An 18,020-nucleotide genomic window follows, 5' to 3' on the forward strand; every position below is an offset into this window, starting at 1 on the left:
TCCACTGAAAAGACCTGGGTTCCATGGCTGCGGGAATTTCTTCCATGTCGGTATGAGCTCGTCGAGGACTGTGGTTGCGCCAGTGGTCTGCCGACGGGGAATCCAGGAGAAGTGTGGAGAACCTACCCTACACAGGTCAGGCTCTCTTTGGGGAAGCGTTAGATGCGTGGATCTCCACGGCTACGGCTGGTTCAGTCACCCTTTCTTCCCTCAGCTACACCTGCTCCGAAGAAACCCTTTTCTTCAGCTACATCACAGTCCTTTCGGTCTACCAAGCCCAGAAAGGCCAAGCTGTCCAGCACCTTCTTTCGGGGAGGTCGACCCAAGGTCAAGATACCTGCGGCCGCAGGTTCCCAGGAACAGAAACCTGCTTCAGGTACACCAAATTCCTCTGCATGACTGTGGACTGCACGCCCCGGAGGTGGGGCCGATGGGAGCGAGACTCAGGCATTTGTCACGTCTGGGTGTCATCCGGCCTGGATCCCTGGGTGCAAGATATTGTGTCTCAGGGGTAACAGGCTGGAATTTCAAAATCTCCCTACTCACCGATTTTTTTTTTTCAAATCAAGCTTACCAGCTCTGCTGACAGACAGGACTGTCCTGCAAGAAGCCGTCCAGAAGTTGGTGGAGGTCATTGTGCCAGTACCAGTTCGTATGCAAAACAAAGGTTACTATTCAAACCTTTTCGTGGTACCGAAACCGGGTGGTTCGGTCAGGCCCATTCTGAACTTAAAATCACTAAACCCCTTTCTGAGGGAGTTCAAGTTCAAAATGGAGTCTCTAAGGGCAATGATATCAGGTCTGGAGGAGGGGGAATTCCTGGTATCCCTGGATATCAAGGATGCGTACCTTCACATTCCGATTTGGCTGCCGCATCAAGCTTATCTTTGATTCGCCCTGTTGGACTGTCATTTTCAGTTCCCGGCCCTACCATTTGGCCTCTCCACAGCACTGAGGGTATTCACCAAGGTGATGGCGGAAATGATGATCTTCCTCCGCAGACGGGGTGAATATTATTCCGTATCTGGACGATCTGTTGATAAAGGCATCGTCCAAGGAGAAGCTGTTATGATCCATAGCTCTCAAGACCCAGCTTCTCAGGGAACATGGTTGGATCCTGAATCTTCCAAAATCTCATTTGGAACCAGCCAGGAGGTAGTCCTTTCTGGGAATGATCCTCGACACAGAAGTGTAGAGGGTGTTTCTTCCAGGGGAAAAGGCGTTCGTGCTTCAAACGATGGTCTGGGATGTCCTGAAGCCAACCCGGGTGTCTGTTCATCGGTGCTTTCGCCTTCTGGGAAAGATGGTGGCCTCTTACGAGGCCCTGCAGTACGGGAGGTTTCACACTCTGTTCTTCCAACTGGATCTCCTGGACAAGTGGTCGGGATCCCATCTACACATGCACCAGAGAATACGTCTGTCACCAAAGGCCAGGATTTCACTACTATGGTGGCTGCAACTGCCTCACCTTCTGGAGGGCCGCAGGTTCGGGATTCAGGACTGGATCCTTCTAACCACGGATGCAAGTCTCCGGGGCTTGGGCGTAGTCACTCAAGGGACAACCTTCCAAGGAAGGTAATAAAGTCTGGAAGCCGGCCTGCCGATAAACATTCTGGAACTAAGAGCAGTCTACAGCGGTCTTCTCCAAGCGGCCCATCTTCTGAGAAATCGGGCCATTCAATGTGACAACGGTGGCTTACATAAACCGACAGGGCGGAACGAAGAGCAGAGCTGCAATGTCAGAGGTAACAAGGATACTCCTCTGGGCAGAAAAACACGCGTTGGCGCTGTCTGCAATCTTCATTCCAGGAGTAGACAACTGGGAAGCGGACTTCCTCAGCAGACACTATCTCCATCCTGGGGAGTGGGGTCTCCATCCGGAGGTGTTTAAGGAGGTGACGGATCTTTGGGGCATACCCCAGATCGACATGATGGCATCTCGTTTCAACAAGAAGCTTTGGCGGTATTGTTCCAGGTTGAGGGACCCGCAAGCCGTGGCGGTGGACGACCTGGTGACTCCGTGGGTGTTCCAGCCGGTGGACGCGTTTCCTCCACTTCCACTCATTCCAAGAGTCCTAAAGCTCATAAGGAGGACAAGGGTTCAAGCGCTCCTCATTGCTGGCCAAGAAGGACTTGGTACATGGATCTTCTGGATCGACTGTTAGAAGAGCCAAGTCCTCTTCGGGAGGACCTGCTGCAGCAGGGGCAGTTTGCCTATCAAGACTTACTGCGGCTACGTTTGACGGCAAGAAGGTTGATACTAGCTCGAAAGGGCATTCCGAAGAAGGTTATTCCTACCCTAATACAAGCTAGGAAAGGAGTAACGTCTAAACATTACCATCGAATTTGGAAAAAATATGTATCTTGGTGTTGTGAGTCCAAGAAATTTCCTGCGGTGGAGTTTCAACTGGGACGGTTTCTCCTCCTTCCTACAAGCCGGTGTGGATATGGGCCTGAGGTTGGGATCTGTGAAGGGCCAGATTTTGGCCCGATCCATTTTTCTTCCAGAAACAATTGGCTGCCCTCCCTGAGGTTCAGACCTTTTTGAAGGGAGTTCTGCACATCCAACCTCCCTTTGTGCCGCCTACGGCTCCTTGGTACCTTAACGTGGTGTTGCAGTTCCTCCAATCGGACTGGTTTGAGTCTCTACAGGAGGTTGAGGTCAAATTTCTTACATGGAAGGCTGTCACGTTGTTGGCCTTAGCTTCTGCTAGATGTGTCGGAGTTGGGGGCTTTGTCCTGTAAAAGCCCTTACTTGATCTTCCACGAAGATGGAGCTGAGCTCTGGACACGACGCGTCAGCAGTTTCTTCCGAAGGTTTTGTCGGCTTTTCATATCAACCAACCTATTGTGGTGCCAGTGGCTACTGATTCCTCAATTTCATCAGTCATTGGATGTTGTAAGGGCTCTGAAAATCTATGTGAAGAGGACTGCTCTGTTTGTCCTGTATGATCCCAAGAAAATTGTGTCCTGCTTCTAAGCAGATGATCTCTCTGGATCAGGTTCACTATCCAGCATGCGTATTCTACGGCAGGATTGCCGTGTCCTACGACTGTCGAGGCCCACTCTACTCGTAAGGTGGGTTCTTCCTGGGCAGCTGCCCGGGGTGTCTCGGCAGTGCAACTTTGCCGAGCTGCAACTTGGTCTGAGTCGAACACGTTTGCAAAGTTCTTCATGTTCGATACTTTGGGCTCTGATCTGAAGTTCAGTCAATCAGTCCTGCAGGAGCCTCCGTGCTCTCCCTCCTGTTCTGGGAGCTTTGGTACATCCCCATGGTACTAATGTGGACCCCAGCATCCTCTAGGACAGGGGTGGCCAACCAGTCAGAGGCAAAGAGCCCAAAAAAATGTGTTGGGTACGTCAAAGAGCCGACATTGAGCCGAAGGCACACATGCAAAAATGGGGTGTGGCCTTGGGCCTTCTAGGCCATGCCTCTGGTATAAAATACCTTGGAAAAGCCAGATGCAACATAAAATACATTGAAAAAGCCACTTCCACATAAAATAATTGGAAAAGCCAGATTTACATAATACACTTCAGCTCCCCTATGTGTCACTCCAATCAGCACCCTCCTGTCACTTCAGCCAGCACCCTCATGTGTCACTTCAGCATCCCCCAATTCATGCCATTGCAGCAGCCCCTTATGTGTCCTCTGTTTGCTGGTGGGTGTCTCATCTCTAGTATCTGGCTCCCTCAGTTCTAAGTCCCTGTATTGCTGCTGCATGTTTTTCTAGAGAGCAGTGGTTACCAGATCTGTTGTGTTCATGTGACTTTGTGTGTTAGGAGCCACATTTTAAGAATAAAGAGCCGCATGTGGCTCAAGAGCCACAGGTTGGCCACCGCTGCTCTAGGACGTAAGAGAAAATAGGATTTTGGTTACCTACCGGTAAATCCTTTTCTCGTAGTCCGTAGAGGATGCTGGGCACCCGCCCAGCGCTTCGTTTTCCTGCTATCAATATTTGGTTCTGTACAACTTCGTTTTAGTTGAATACTGCATTGTTACTTGGTAAGTAATGTTTCAGCGGTTGCTGAGTTTTCAAGCTAAGTTAGCTCGATGTGCCTTGTTTGTGTGAGCTGGTATGAATCTCTCCACTCTCTGTGTTAAATCCTTCTCTCGAAGATGTCCTTCTCCTCGGGCACAGTTTCTAGACTGTGTCTTGTAGGAGGGGCATAGAGGGAGGAGCCAGCCCACACTCTCAAACTCTTAAAGTGCCAATGGCTCCTGGTGGACCAGTCTATACCCCATGGTACTAATGTGGACCCCATCATCCTCTACGGACTACGAGAAAAGGGTTTACCGGTAGGTAACCAAAATCCTATTATTCAGCCTCATCACTTTTCACATTGCTGCAAGTTATTAAATGTAAGGGCCATGAAGTGCGTTTTGTTTGGCACTGATTCACAAAGTATTGGGCAACGTGTAAAATATCTCCCAGGTATTACCAGACCCTCATGGGCAAGCATCAATGGGCAGGAATTAGTACGTGCAGTCTGTAATCCATTTCTAGTAAGCTGGCCAATTGTTGGTCATTGGATGAATAACCTTTGCAGGGCCACAGCCAATTAGCTAGTTTGGTTCTAGTGTAATCTCCGCCCATATTAGATGGGATCCTTTTCTAACAACTTTTGAGTGCCACTAGTTTGGTGCATCACGTAACTTGCGCAGGCTTGAGAAAACCGGGCATAAGGCATGTTGATCCATCTTGATTGAGCACAACTGTATTGAATGTGTTCTAATGCTTGACCTAAATTATACAATTAGCTGGCCAATCCACCTGATAATAGGATTTTAATTACCTACCGGTAAATCCTTTTCTCGTAGTCGGTAGAGGATACTGGGGTCCACATTAGTACCATGGGGTATAGACTTGTCCACTTGTTAGCCATGGGCACTTTAAGAATTTGAGAGTGTGGGCTGGTTCCTCCCTCTATGCTCCTCCTACCAGACTCTGTTTAGGAAACTGTGCCCGAGGAGACGGACATACTTTGAGAGAAGGATATAAAAGGATAGTGATGAGATTCCGAACCTACACACACAAACTAGAGGAAAGCAAAGGTACCTAAACTTTAAACCAGGAGCAGCAACCGCTGAACCAACAATACTTAAACAAGTAACAGTGCAGGAAGAAACAAAGCACTGGGCGGGTGCCCAGAATCCTCTACGAGAAAAGGATTTACCGGTAGGTTATCAAAATCCTATTTTCTCCGGCAGGGTCCATAGGTTATCCCCAGGATAACAATGGGAAATGATGGAGCAACAGCTGATTGACACCAATCGATCAAAGCTTTCTGGCCTAACAGGATGCAACAGGCCCGTCCATACATCCCTGCCTACTGGCTCAGGCAAATCAGTTTTTTGTTTGGTGCGGCAGATGCCGGACATGGTCAGAGGGCTGCTGGGTTGTTTTTTTTAGCAGCTCTAAGCTTTCTTATTTTAGTTTTATACTCTTACTAGTTTTTTGAGTGATCTTTCTAAACGGCGTCTTATACGCTTAGAAAGAGTCGCTCCAACAACTCTCCGCCGGGTCGCGACAATGCTTACCCACGAGTACAGTGCTGTTTCGGCGGGCGTCCGATATACTAGCAGGTCTGGCAGACGTTACTAGGCTGTGGCCGGAGCACAGGGAGAAGGTAAGGCATCAGTTCCGCTTAGCTAGATGGAATACGGACACAGCCGCACTGTTTTGGGAGGAGACTACCAAACAGCTGACGCGGCTGCCACCGTGGATGCACCAGCGCTAGGCCTTAGGGATCATAGGCTCCAGGAATAGCATGAGGCCGCGATCCCTAGGGTTGATGTCAGCAGGGGGAGTTGGACGCTCTCCTGGTCGCCCCTCCCCCTGGTTCATGACCAGTTTTCTTCGAATCTCCCACCATGAACTGTTTCCTCGCTTCCGTCCCAGACGATGTACATGAGGGGACCCAGTCGCAGCATAGGCGGCTGTGTGACCGGTGCGTCTGTGTTAACTATAGGTTCATGGAGCGGCAGTGTACACTAGTAGCGTCTGGATCCACTCAGCGTTCGCTAACGTATTAATCGATCCTAGAAGCGAGGGGAGTGTCCCTTAATCCCACTCTGAGTATGGGCTATACAGCACTAAATCTCTATCTACCCTTTGAGTACGAATAGTTAGATAAGTGCCTATTGCATATGAGTCTGTATACATTTACTGTGGTTTCTTTCGCATTGCGTCTGAATACGTTAGATCTGTTTAAACATGACCAGTAGTATGTACTCCTACATACTTAATGTGTTTGTGGTTGATTATGTGCTCATATTGCTAATGTATAACATGTGACTGACTGCAAGTGTGATTGCTGACTTTACAATATGTTTGTCCATTGTTTTTCTGATCCTCAATGCTGGTGCATGGGTAGGGTCAGATTGTATGTCACTTTAGAAGGTTTAAAGTGATTACAGTCACAAATTGTGTAGTACACTGTGAAAGTGCTGATTATTTATCATGTCTAAGGGTGTGTACACACGGTGAGATCCTTGCTATGTTCGATTTTTACTTGCGATTTCCCTTGAACTCCCCGGAGCCCAGATAGGACAGATTTTGACTAACTTTTCTTGAGATATGGACTGTGTGCTTACAATTTTGGCTTATGTGAGATGTCATTGATATGTGAGATGTCATTGATATGTGAGATGAACTAGATAGTACACCGATCTAGCAAGGATTGACTTGCCTGCACAGTCTATCTTTTCTTGCAATGCCGACCTGGCGGGGCCGCGCATCGGGATCGCAAGGTGACTTTCACCTTACGATTTGCACTAACTTTTCTTGCGATTTTGACTATATAGTCAAAATCTCAAGAAAAAAATCTCGCCGTGTGTACACACCTTAAGAACGGCAAAGGTGAGGAAGGTACACTCACAGCAACACCAACACTCATATCATATCATGTTTGTCTTGTAAAACTGTGTATTATCCTCTCAGGATCTGGTTCAGGATAGTTTGTGTGCAAACTGTTTTAGTTTTCAGCGAAATACAAGGCAGATCCCTGTACAACGTCGGGTACAGATGGATCCACCTTGGTCTGTTTGTACAGACATTGGGGGTCATTCCGACCCATTCGCACGCAACGGTTTATTGCTGCGGTGCGAATGGGTCTGGAATGCGCGGCAGCGACGTTGTCCGGCGACGGGTCGCCGGGTTACGTTGCGTCCTACGAAAAAAGCGGTCGCAGAGCCGACTGCAAGAAGATTGACAGAAAGCAGGCTTTCCTTGGCGGGTCCGGACCATTGGCTGCCGTTTTCAGGGAGTGGTAAGGAAAACGCAGGCGTGTCCAGGAGAACGGAGGGCGGATGTCTGACGTCATAGCCGGCTCCAGCATCGCAGAGATCGTCGCACAAGTTAAGCATGTCCAGGGCTAGTCATGTTTTGCTAGAATTTTTTTTTTTTAGCTTAGCAGGATTGCAGCCCTGCTAAGCTAAAATACACTCGCCCATAGGTGTGGACTAGTTGATCGCAGCAGCAAAAAGTTGCTGGCTGCGATCAACTGTGAATGACCACCATTGTCCAGTATAGCTTAACGGATAATTCCTACAGCTTCTGTTCCAGGAATGGGTTACACTATTAACCCTTACATGCAGCTCCCTACCTACGGTATATCATTTCACCCAGCAGCTTCTCAAATAAAACAAGCTGATAAACCGATGGTAAGTAAATCTTCACCTTCACAGGCTACACATGAGAATTAATCTGAAGATGAAAGCTCAATTTAATTCTACTTCGGCATACGAAGGGGAGGAAGAAGTTCTCAGTTCAGTGGATATAGCCGAGTTAATTAGAGCAATGAAAGCCATTATATCCTTAGAGGATTCAGCAGAGCCTGTGTTAAAAACCAAGGCACCTGTGTTTAAAGTCCCAAAACAGTTAAGACTGAGTTTCCAGGGTCAGATCAGCTGACTGAAATCATGGCAGAGGCTTGGGCTACGCCCAATAAGAAATTTAGAATTCCCCAAAAAATGGGATTCCAATTATCCTCTTCTAGCTGAGGATTGTTTAAAAAAAAAAAAAAGGTGGCTCCTAAAGTAGATGTGCATCTGATTCGATTAGTGCGAAAATCTATATTGCCTTTGCCGTCAACATCATTAAGTGATGTCACGGTTAGGAGAGTGGATGTGTTTCTAAAAACCATATTTTCCCTGTCCGGGGCAGTCATAAGGCCAGCCATGGCTTCAGCTTGGATGGCAAAGGCAGTGGTTGACTGGGCTGATACATTGGAGGGGGATTTTTCAGTAGTTTGTAGAGAGCAGAAATCCCGTATGGCTAATATAAAACAGGCTGCAATATTCTTGGAAGAAGCAGCATTAGATATGGGTACTATCGCCTCCAGGGCATCAGCTTCAACAATAGCTGCTTGCAGAGAAGTTTAGTTACTTACGTGGAAAGCTGATTCAGAATCCAAGTAGGTTTTGGAATCTTTACCTTTTACTGGAAATATTCTTTTTGGTAAAGAATTTACAGATATTTGGAGTCAGAAGCAGACTCCAAAAAGGTCGTTTCCTTCCACATACAACTATAAACCTAAAGTTTTCCGGCCCTTTCGGCCTCAAGGAAAGTTAAGGGAAAAAGTGATCGCAAGCCCCAATAAAACAAGTCTGGTAAGACTAAAAAACATTGGGCTAACAAAGAGCCGGCTTCCAAATCGGAAGATAAGCCATCAGCCTGACCCCAGGGTAGGGGGCCGACTTCTTCAGTTTGCACAGATCTGGCAGCAGTCTACAACAGATGCCTGGGTGCAGGAAACAATATCTCGAGGTTATGCTTTTCCCTTCAAGAAGCATACTCCTCAAAGGTTTTTCTGTACCAGCCCGTGTCTGGTAGAGACGAAGGCCAGGGCTTTGCAAGAAGCAGTTCAGAAATTGCTTCAGTCAGGAGTAATTATTCCAATTCTCCCTGCACAACGAGGACACGGTTTTTACTCAAACCTGGTTCAGAAGTCAAATAGGTCATTTCAGCCCATTCTCAGTCTCAAAATGCTGAACAAATACATATGGGTACCTCGGTTTCACATGGATACGTTGCGTTCCATAATCATGGCCATGGAGCCAGGAGATTATATGGTATCCCTGGATATACAGGATGCTTACCTACATGTTCCTATAGCACTGTCCCATCAGTGTTATCTCTGGTTCGCTATCCTCCAACAGCATTTTCAGTTCCAGGCTCTACCCTTCGGGTTGGCCACAGCCCCCAGAGTATTTACCAAGATTATGGTGGTTATGGCAGCTTATCCCATACCTCGAATATTTTTTTTTTTTTTATTTTTTATTTTTTTAATCCTGGCACAGTCACAGAAATTGCTCCTATGTCATCTTCAACAGACAATAACATGTCTGCAGAGACATGGGTGGCTCATAAATTGAGCAAAATAGTCTCTAGTTCTGTCACAATGGATGACTCACTTGGGGGCTGTACTGGATTCAGGTCTGCAGAGAGTAATTTCACCTCGGAACAAGATATCCAAGGTACATTCAAGGATTCAGGACTTGCTACACAGTCAAATGGTATCCATTCACGCAGCAATGCGAGTGATGGTGTCAACATTCGACATGGTGGAGTATTCTCAATTTCACTCAAGACTTCTGCAGCGTCTGATTCTTGCCCAATGGAATGTTACATCAGATGTTATAGAAACCGACTATGGTACTGCCGGTAAAAGTAAGAAGGTCTCATTAGCCTGGTGGTTAGACATCCTATCTAGACAAGGGGAGACCCGTTTGTTGTCAATCTCCCAATCTGATATCCAGAGGCCAGTCCAGGGCTGGGGAGCAGTGTCCAGAAGATTGTGCTTCCAGGAGTAATGGACCAAAAAAGAAGGTTGCCTGCCAATAAATGTGTTGGAACTTCGGGCCATATACATGGCACTCATTCAGGCAAAGGACATTCTTCAAGAAAAACCAGTCCAGATCCGCTCGGACAATGCGACGGCAGCAGCGTACCTCAACCATCAGGGTGGAACTCGCAGCCAAAAAAGCAATGAAGGAGGTAAGTCACAAACTGAAGTGGGCAGAACGTCATCATCCAGCCTTGTCTGCAGTGTTCGTTCCGGGAGTCCTAAACTGGGAAGCGGACTTTCTCAGTTGACACACCATTCAAGCAAGCGAATGGGCTCTACACCCGGAGGTCTTCCAGACTCTAGTAGACAAATGGGGGTTGCCAGAGATGGACCAATCTTTGTGGATTCCTTGTCGGTGAGATGGGACTTTCATCTGGCTTATGTGTTTCCTCCGATCACCCTATTACCCAGGGTGGTGAGAAAAATAAAGCAAGGAAGGTGTGCCATGATACTAATAGCTCCGTCTTGGCCCAGAAGGCATTGGTATACCGATCTGCAGAGAATGTCGATGGATGCTTCATTTCTGCTCCCTCAACGTCCAGACCTACTGACGCAGGGTCCTTGTTATCACAGACATCTGGATCGACTGTCTTTGACGACTCTTGAAAGCTCTATCCTGAAGTCAAGAGGATTCTCACAACAGGTAATTCAAACTATGCTCAGGGCAAGGAAACCTTCCTCAGCTCGCATTTATCACAGAATATGGCAAACCTATATTCATTGGTGCAGTGAGTGAAAAATGGACCCTAAGGCTTTCAGAGTTTCCAGGGTCTTAGCATTCCTTCAGGCAGGAAAGGATAAAGGTTTGAAGGTGACTTCCTTGAGAGTGCAAGTATCGGCATTGACTGTATGGTTCCAAAAGAAAATTGCCAATTTACAGGATGTGCGTACTTTTTTCCAGGGAATGCTGCGCATTCAACCTTCGTTTGTTCCGCCAATAGTGCCATGGGACTTATGTTTAGTCCTAAAAGCCCTTCAAGTTGCCCCATTTGAACCACTTAATAAAGTGGATCTTAAATGGTTGACAGCTAAAGTGCTCTTTCTACTGACTATGGCATCAGCTAGAAGAGTTTCAGCTTTAAGGGCATCGTCATTCACCCACCTTTTTTTCTTCCCTTTTAAATCCAGATCAGATTTAGGGGCGCTGTCATGTCGTTCCCCATTTCTGATATTTTTTTTTTTTTTTTTTTTTATCCAGATAGAGCAGTTCTCAGAACTAGATCTGGGTATCTTCCCAAGGTGGTGTATAAATTCCACCTTAACGAGGAAATTGTAGTCCCGGCTTTTCAGGTATCGGGACTTTCTGCTGGAGATGCGTCGCTGGACGTGGTCTGGGCATTAAGGATCTACGTGGATCGTACCAGTGCCATCAGAAAGACAGATTCTCTCTTCATTCTCTACGGATTTCACAAGAGAGGATGGCCTGCTAGTAAACAGACGCTGGCAAGATTGCTTCGAATGACCATTTCAGAAGCATATTCTCAGGCTGATCTCCCTGTTCCGGCTAATGTCTCTGCTCACTCTACTAGTAAGGTAGGTCCTTCATGGGCAGCACAGCATGGTGCTTCAGCAGAACAGATATGTGAGGCAGCCACATGGTCTTCCATGAACACATTCATTAGACATTATGCCCTGGATACCTTGGCCTCTCATGATGCTGAATTCGGGTGAAGGGTTCTCCTGTCCAATCAGGAGTGTCCCTGCTTTGGGAAAACCCGTTGTTATCCTGTGGATAACCTGTGGACCCTGCCGGAGAAATATAAGTTCTTACCGTAACGTATCATTGATAACTGTAGTTCTCCTAAGTCCACAGGATCCATGAGGATCCCACCCTGACGCACCTGATTTGAGGATCCTTCTACTCACTAACCTCTTCCTTCTTGTACGGAAGGGTGTGCTTGTGTCTTCTTCTCACCTGATTAGGGCTTTACATGATGCTCCAGCCTTGTGCTTTGGAATACAACTGATTTGCCTGAGCCAGTAGGCGGGGATATATGAACAAGCCTGTTGCATCCTGGGAGGCCAGAAAGCTTTGATCGATTGGTGCCAGTCCGCTGTCGTTCCATCATATCCCATCGTTATCCTGTGGACTTAGGAGAAATACTGTTATCTATGGTAAGTTCTTACAATATCGTATATTTCTCTTATGTTCTAGAGGATACTGCGGTCCACATTAGTACCTTGGGGATGTATCAAAGCTCCCAAATTAGGTGGGAGTGCGCTGAGGTTCCTGCAGAACTGATTGACCAAACTGAAGGTCCTCAGTGGCCAAAGTATTGAACTTGTAGAACTTGGCAAACGTGTTCGAACTTGACCAAGTAGCTGCTCGGCAGAGCTGTAAAGCCAAAACACCCCGGGCAGCCACCCAGGAAGAACCCACCGACCTAGTAGAGTGGGCCTGCACAGATTTTGGACACTGCAACCTGTCGTGGAAAAAGCATGCTGGATAGTAACCCTGATCCAGCGTGCAATTGTCTGCTTTGAAGCAGGACACCCAATTTTATTGGGATCATAGAGTACTAACAGCGAGTCAGATGTTCTGTGGCGAACTGTCTGCTTCACATAGTTCTTCAAAGCCCTCACAACATCCAAGGACTTTGAAGTAGCAGAGGTGTCGGTATCCACCGGAACCACAATAGGTTGATGTGAAACGCAGACACCACCTTTGGAAGAAATTGCTGACTAGTTCAGTTCAGCCCTATTTTCATGAAAAATCAAATAGGGGCTTTTGAGAGACCATGCCCCCAGCTCCGACGCACGCTTCGCAGATGCCAAGGCCAACAGCGTGACGGCCTTCCACATAAGAAACTTGACGTCAACGTCCAGTAAAGGCTCAAACCAATCCGATTGCAGGAACTGGAACACCACGTTGAGATCCCAAGGTGCCGTAGGAGGCACAAAGGGCGGTTGGATGTGCAGAACCCCCTTCAAAAATGTCTGAACCTTAGGGAGAGAAGCCAATTGTTTCTGGAAGAAAATGGATAAGGTCGAAATCTTGACTTTTATGGAGCCCAAACCTATGCCCACATCCACACCTGACTGCAGAAAAAGGAAAAAACCACAGGAAATGTATAATGTAACGTGTTTTTTTTTTTTTTTTTTCTTTTTCTCAAATACGGTGGTAATGTTTGGCTAGGGTTGGGATAACCTTATCCGGGCTAGAATTTGACGATCAACCTCCATGCCTTCAAAACATAGCCATGGTAAGTCTTGATAGACGAACTGCCCCTGTTGGAGAAGGTCCTCGCGAAGAGGTAGAGGCCACAGATCCTCTAGGAGCATCTCCAGTAGTACCGCATACCAGGCCCTTCTTGACCAGTCCGGAGCAATGAGAATTGCTTGAACTTTTTTCCCTTTTTTTTTAATTCTTTTTAGAATCTTTGGGATCAATGGGAGTGGTGGAAATACGTACACCATCTGGTAGACCCATGGAGTCACCGTAGCGTCCACCACTTGTGTGTCCCTAGACCTGGAACAATACTGCTTGAGCTTCTTGTTGAGACGAGAGGCTATCATGTCTATTTGTGGAATTCCCCACAGACGTTTCAAACACCCAAACACCTCCGGGTGAAGACCCCACTCTCCGGGGTGTAGGTTGTGTCTGCTGAGGAAGTTTGCTTCCCAGTTGTCAACTCCCGGAATGAAGATCGCGAACAACGCCACAGTGTGTATTTCTGCCCAGAGGAGAATCCATGTTACCTCTGACCTTGTCGGTTTATGTATGTTACCGCCGTCTCATTGCCCGACTGAACCTGAATGGCTCGAACTTGAAGATGCGATGCCTGTAGAAGGGCGTTGTATATGGCCCTTAGTTCCAGACTGTTCGGAAATGGCTTCCTAACTTAACCATTTTCTTTGTAACTGTTCCCCCTGGGTGACTGCTCCCAACCTCATGAGGCTTGCATCTCTGGTTAGCATAATCCAATTTTGAATCCCGAACCTCCGGCCTTCGGTCAGGTGAGAAGTCTGAAGCCACCACAGAAGAGAAATCCTGGCTTTTGGTGACGGACGGATCCTCTGGTGCATGTGAAGATGCGATCCGGACCATTTGTCCAACAGATCCAGCTGGAAGGGCCTTGCGTGAAACCTTCTGTACTGCAGTGCCTCGTAAGCAGCTACCATCTTTCCCAGAAGGTGAATGCATAGATGCACCGATATCCGGGATTGTCCTAAAACATCCCGCACCATCAACCGAATCACCAATGCCTTTTCCAACGGAAGGCGCACTTTCTGTGCCTCCGTATCCAGTATCATCCCCAGGAACGGAAGGCTCCATGTTGGCTCCAGATGAGATTTTGGTAGGTTCAGAATCCATCCGTGATCTTGGAGTAGTCTGGTTGAGAGGCAATGTTGACTAACAACCTCTCCCTGGATGGTGCTTTTATCAGCAGATCGTCCAGGTACGGTATTATGTTTACTCCCTGTTTGCGGAGGAGAAACCATAATTTCTGCCATTACCTTGGTGCTGTAGAGGCCAAATGGCAGGGCCTTGAACTGGTAGTGACAGTCCTGTAAGGCAAACCTAGGATAATGCCTGATGAGGTGGGCAAATCGGAATATGAAGGTACGCATCCTTGAAATCCAGAGACACCAAGAATTCCCCTTCCTCCAGACCTGAGATCACCGCTCTCAGACTCCATCTTGAACTTGAACACCCGTAAGTACAGGTTCCACAACATGAGATTAAAAAGGAGTCTTGCCGAACTGTCTGGTTTCGGAAATACAAACAGGTTAGAATAATAACCCTGGTTTTGCAGCTGAAGTGGAACTTGGAACAGTGACCTGAGTTTGTACCAGTTTTTGAAGTGCTTCCTGTAAAGTCCTACTTGCTTCTTGAGAAGCTGGTTAGCCTGATTTGAAGAAACTGAGGTGGGAGTTCCTGAAACTCCAGTCTGTAGCCCTGGGCTATAAGATCTTTGACCCAGGGATCCTGGCATGACGTTGCCCATATGTGACTGAAGAATCGCAAACTGGCTCCCACCTGCCTGTCTTCCAGGCAATGCGGTCCACCATCATGCTGAAGGCTTAGAGGAAGCAGAACCGGGGTTCTGTTCCTGTGAACCTGCAGTTGCTGCTATTCTGGATTTACCTCTGTTGCCTCTGAAACCTGTAGAAGAACCTTTTGGTTTTAAACGTCACTGTCTGAAAGGACTGTAGAATTGGAGCAGTGTAGGATATTCTAGATGGTGGAGCTGCAGAAGGAAGGTATGTAGACTTACCCGCCGTAGCCTTGGATATCCACGTATACAGTTCATCTCTAAAAAGCTATAGTGGGTCCCTGGGCCACCCCCGCAGCTGTGTACGGAGATTTGAGTGTGGTCTGCAGCATCCTTCAAAGAAGCTGCCCCAGGGACAGCTAAATCTATCTTACAAGATAGTTGACGCATCGGTTTCTAGGCTATCGGTGGGTTTTCCAATTTTTTTTCCTATCATCCTGAGGGAATGGGAAGGATGCAAGTAACCGTTTTGGGACCTGAAATTTCTTGTCAGGATTAACCCAAGTTGCTTCAAATAGGGAGTTTAATTCCTTAGATGCAGGGAAAGTAGCTGAGGATTTATTTTTCACATTAAAATAAGATTCCTCCTCGTCCTCTGACACCTTTTATCAGGAATGTGCAGGACGTCTCTATTCTGTATTCCCTGTGACAAAGCTGCATCTCACCCTCCTCTGGGTCTGATACATCATCATCCATCATTCATCATCACATGATTTGGGCCAGAGTACGCTTCTGTGGACAAATGGCAGGCGTCTGAGACGCTGGAATGACCACTGAATCTCTTCATCAGATTGCCTTAAATATTGCGTCGTCTTCTCATTTTGGGATAATTTATTCAAATTATTTGAAATCATCCCTTTTTAATGAATCTAACCATACTGGTTCAGATCCGCTAGCCTGAGAATGTGTACTATCCTGAGTACACGACAGTGAGCCCCCAGATTGAGAAAAACCGTCTGCTGTGCATAATACACACTCCTTTGACATATTAAATGTGAGAGAACACACGTACACGCAGGAATAGGTTAGAACACAGTTAACCCACACAGAGCCCTTCTAGGGGGAGACAGAGTAAAATGGAGCCAGCCACACAGCGCCCCTATAGCTAAAGTGCAAGTTTAGCTGGGTCGCAAACTAAGTACCCACCAATATATTGCTCTCCAGCCCCCTTTGTTATGACCCCCTGGTACCGCTGAGGTGCTCTGGAGTCCTTATGGAGAAGCTGCGCTTCCCTGCCAGACTGCCTGAGTCAAGCTGCATAGGGAACATGGCGCTGGATCCGCTCATAGTGAAGCCCTGCCCCCTTAATGGCGCGCGGTCTTCCACGTTTGTTTATACTGGCTGAGGTGAATAATGTAGTCTACAGTGGGTTAAAACCCCTGTAATGTAGTGCCAGTGTGTAATAGAAGTGGCTTCAGCTCGCCCCTCACAGCAGTTTCACAGTGTGCCTGGAGCGCAGCGTGCATGCAGCGCTGCGCTCCTACCCTTGTGCCACCATTACCGCCGGCGACCTGCTAACCGGGATGCCGGCTACTTACTCACCACTCTTCAGTCTTCTGGCTCTGTTAGGAGTGGCGGCGAGCTGCCGGTCTGTACGCTGGCTGTGGTGGGGCTTACGATAGGTCCCTCAGGTGCCCAGTGTCCTGTCAGCGGGGAACAAGACCATTAACCCTAGGGAGGTTGGGCCTTTCCTCCTCCACTCCCCCATCCCACCCTAAGTCCCACGAAGCGGGCAGTCTGGTGCCAACCAGACCTGCCTGAAAACAACAAATAGAAAATAAATGCAGAATACCCTTCAGGATCTTCCCAAGCGTGACCGGCTCTTCTGGGCACATTTTCAAAACTGAGTCTGGTAGGAGGGGCATAGAGGGAGGAGCCAGCCCACACAATCAATTTCTTAAAGTGCCCATGGATCCTAGTGGACCCGTCTATACCCCATGGTACTAATGTGGACCCCAGTATCCTCTTGGACGCAAGAGAAATAATTGTACAGTGTATTTGCGCAACCAATTTGCAAAATATTGATCGGTCGGACATACCGGATCACCCAGCATTTCTGTCTGATGCTAAATTTTGGAGCGTTTAGTCGGCTGCATCGGGCAGTGTATGTACTGCTCCAGCTGACTGACGGACATTTCCCCTGTTCCTTCACAGTGGAGGAACTGGGAAATGTCTCCACCCCAGAAAAGGAGTGCAGATATCATGTGTCCATACGCTGTGAAATATCGGTGTATGCACATGATGTCTGAAGGGTGTGAGGCTGTTGGATAAAAAGTCTGTCGGCCTGACAGCCATTTTTTCTGATCGTGTATGTCCGGCTTTAGCTCAAGGTATGGACAAATACAGTGTTTTTGTGAATAAGCTGGTATATAACTCAGAATAGACCTATTTGTAAGAACAAACATATTCTTGAACATGTAAATGTAATTATTAATGCTGATACTATGAGACCAGGTAAAGTAGATGATATACCCAGCTGTAGTAATCGCTGCTTATCTTCACTTGAGTAAAACCGAATAGCATTGGTATAATATTACCATTCTGTATTTATAAGGCAACCCAACAGACTGTTACAGTGGCTACTAAATACAATTTCACATACACAGAAAACCAGTCTAGAGGACATGGACGACAGAGGTTATATGACACAGGGCAGAGATTGTGAATGCTTATGGTCTAATGGATAAGGAGCTGAAACTGCAGATGATCATGGAGTGAAAGTAGTATTGTTTTTTTATATGTATTTGTATTATGCTACCCTCACTGGCCACAAAAATCTTTATAAAAATTTGGAATGTTTCCCCTTTTGCAGGTTACATTGGAGACCACCATTGGGAACAGCAATCCAAATCTCTGGAAGTACATTCAGCCGCAAAACTCTGTCCTGGAGTGGCTCCGGAACATTGTAGCTAACAGATTGGCCACAGGAGGACAAGAATGGGTGGATATCTTCAAGATGTTTAATAGTGGAACGTAAGCAAGGCATTTATAACTAGACTTATTTTTCCTAACCTGCAAGGATGTATGTTTTAGCTTCCACCCCAAAGTATTCTTATTTAGAACTAAAGTATGTATTGTAACAGCCCCTTCTTCAAGCTGCGTGGTCACACAAGATGAGTAACGAGCACTAACTATCCCTGGGCATCATATAGTCCTATGCCAAAGGAGGTA

At 47.2% G+C, this 18,020-nt stretch overlaps 2 protein-coding genes across 4 annotated transcripts in view; one reads left to right on the plus strand and one right to left on the minus strand.

The window, feature by feature from the left end:
- The window catches only part of FICD (FIC domain protein adenylyltransferase), a 1,034,845-nt gene that overhangs the window by 297,892 nt on the left and 718,933 nt on the right, over nucleotides 1-18,020 (minus strand). The gene's annotated exons all lie outside the window — the stretch shown is intronic.
- PLBD2 (phospholipase B domain containing 2) overlaps nucleotides 1-18,020 on the plus strand; it is a 126,308-nt gene that overhangs the window by 85,905 nt on the left and 22,383 nt on the right. For all 3 annotated transcript variants that reach the window (XR_010171121.1, XM_063913282.1, XM_063913281.1), the window contains exon 8: nucleotides 17,662-17,822. Coding sequence is in view for 2 of the 3 variants with exons in the window: in XM_063913282.1 (XP_063769352.1) it covers nucleotides 17,662-17,822 (161 nt within the window). In the remaining variant the exon portion in view is untranslated. The remainder of the gene's footprint in view (nucleotides 1-17,661; nucleotides 17,823-18,020) is intronic.

This window comes from Pseudophryne corroboree, chromosome 1, assembly GCF_028390025.1.
Source record: "Pseudophryne corroboree isolate aPseCor3 chromosome 1, aPseCor3.hap2, whole genome shotgun sequence".
Taxonomy (NCBI): Eukaryota; Metazoa; Chordata; class Amphibia; order Anura; family Myobatrachidae; genus Pseudophryne; species Pseudophryne corroboree.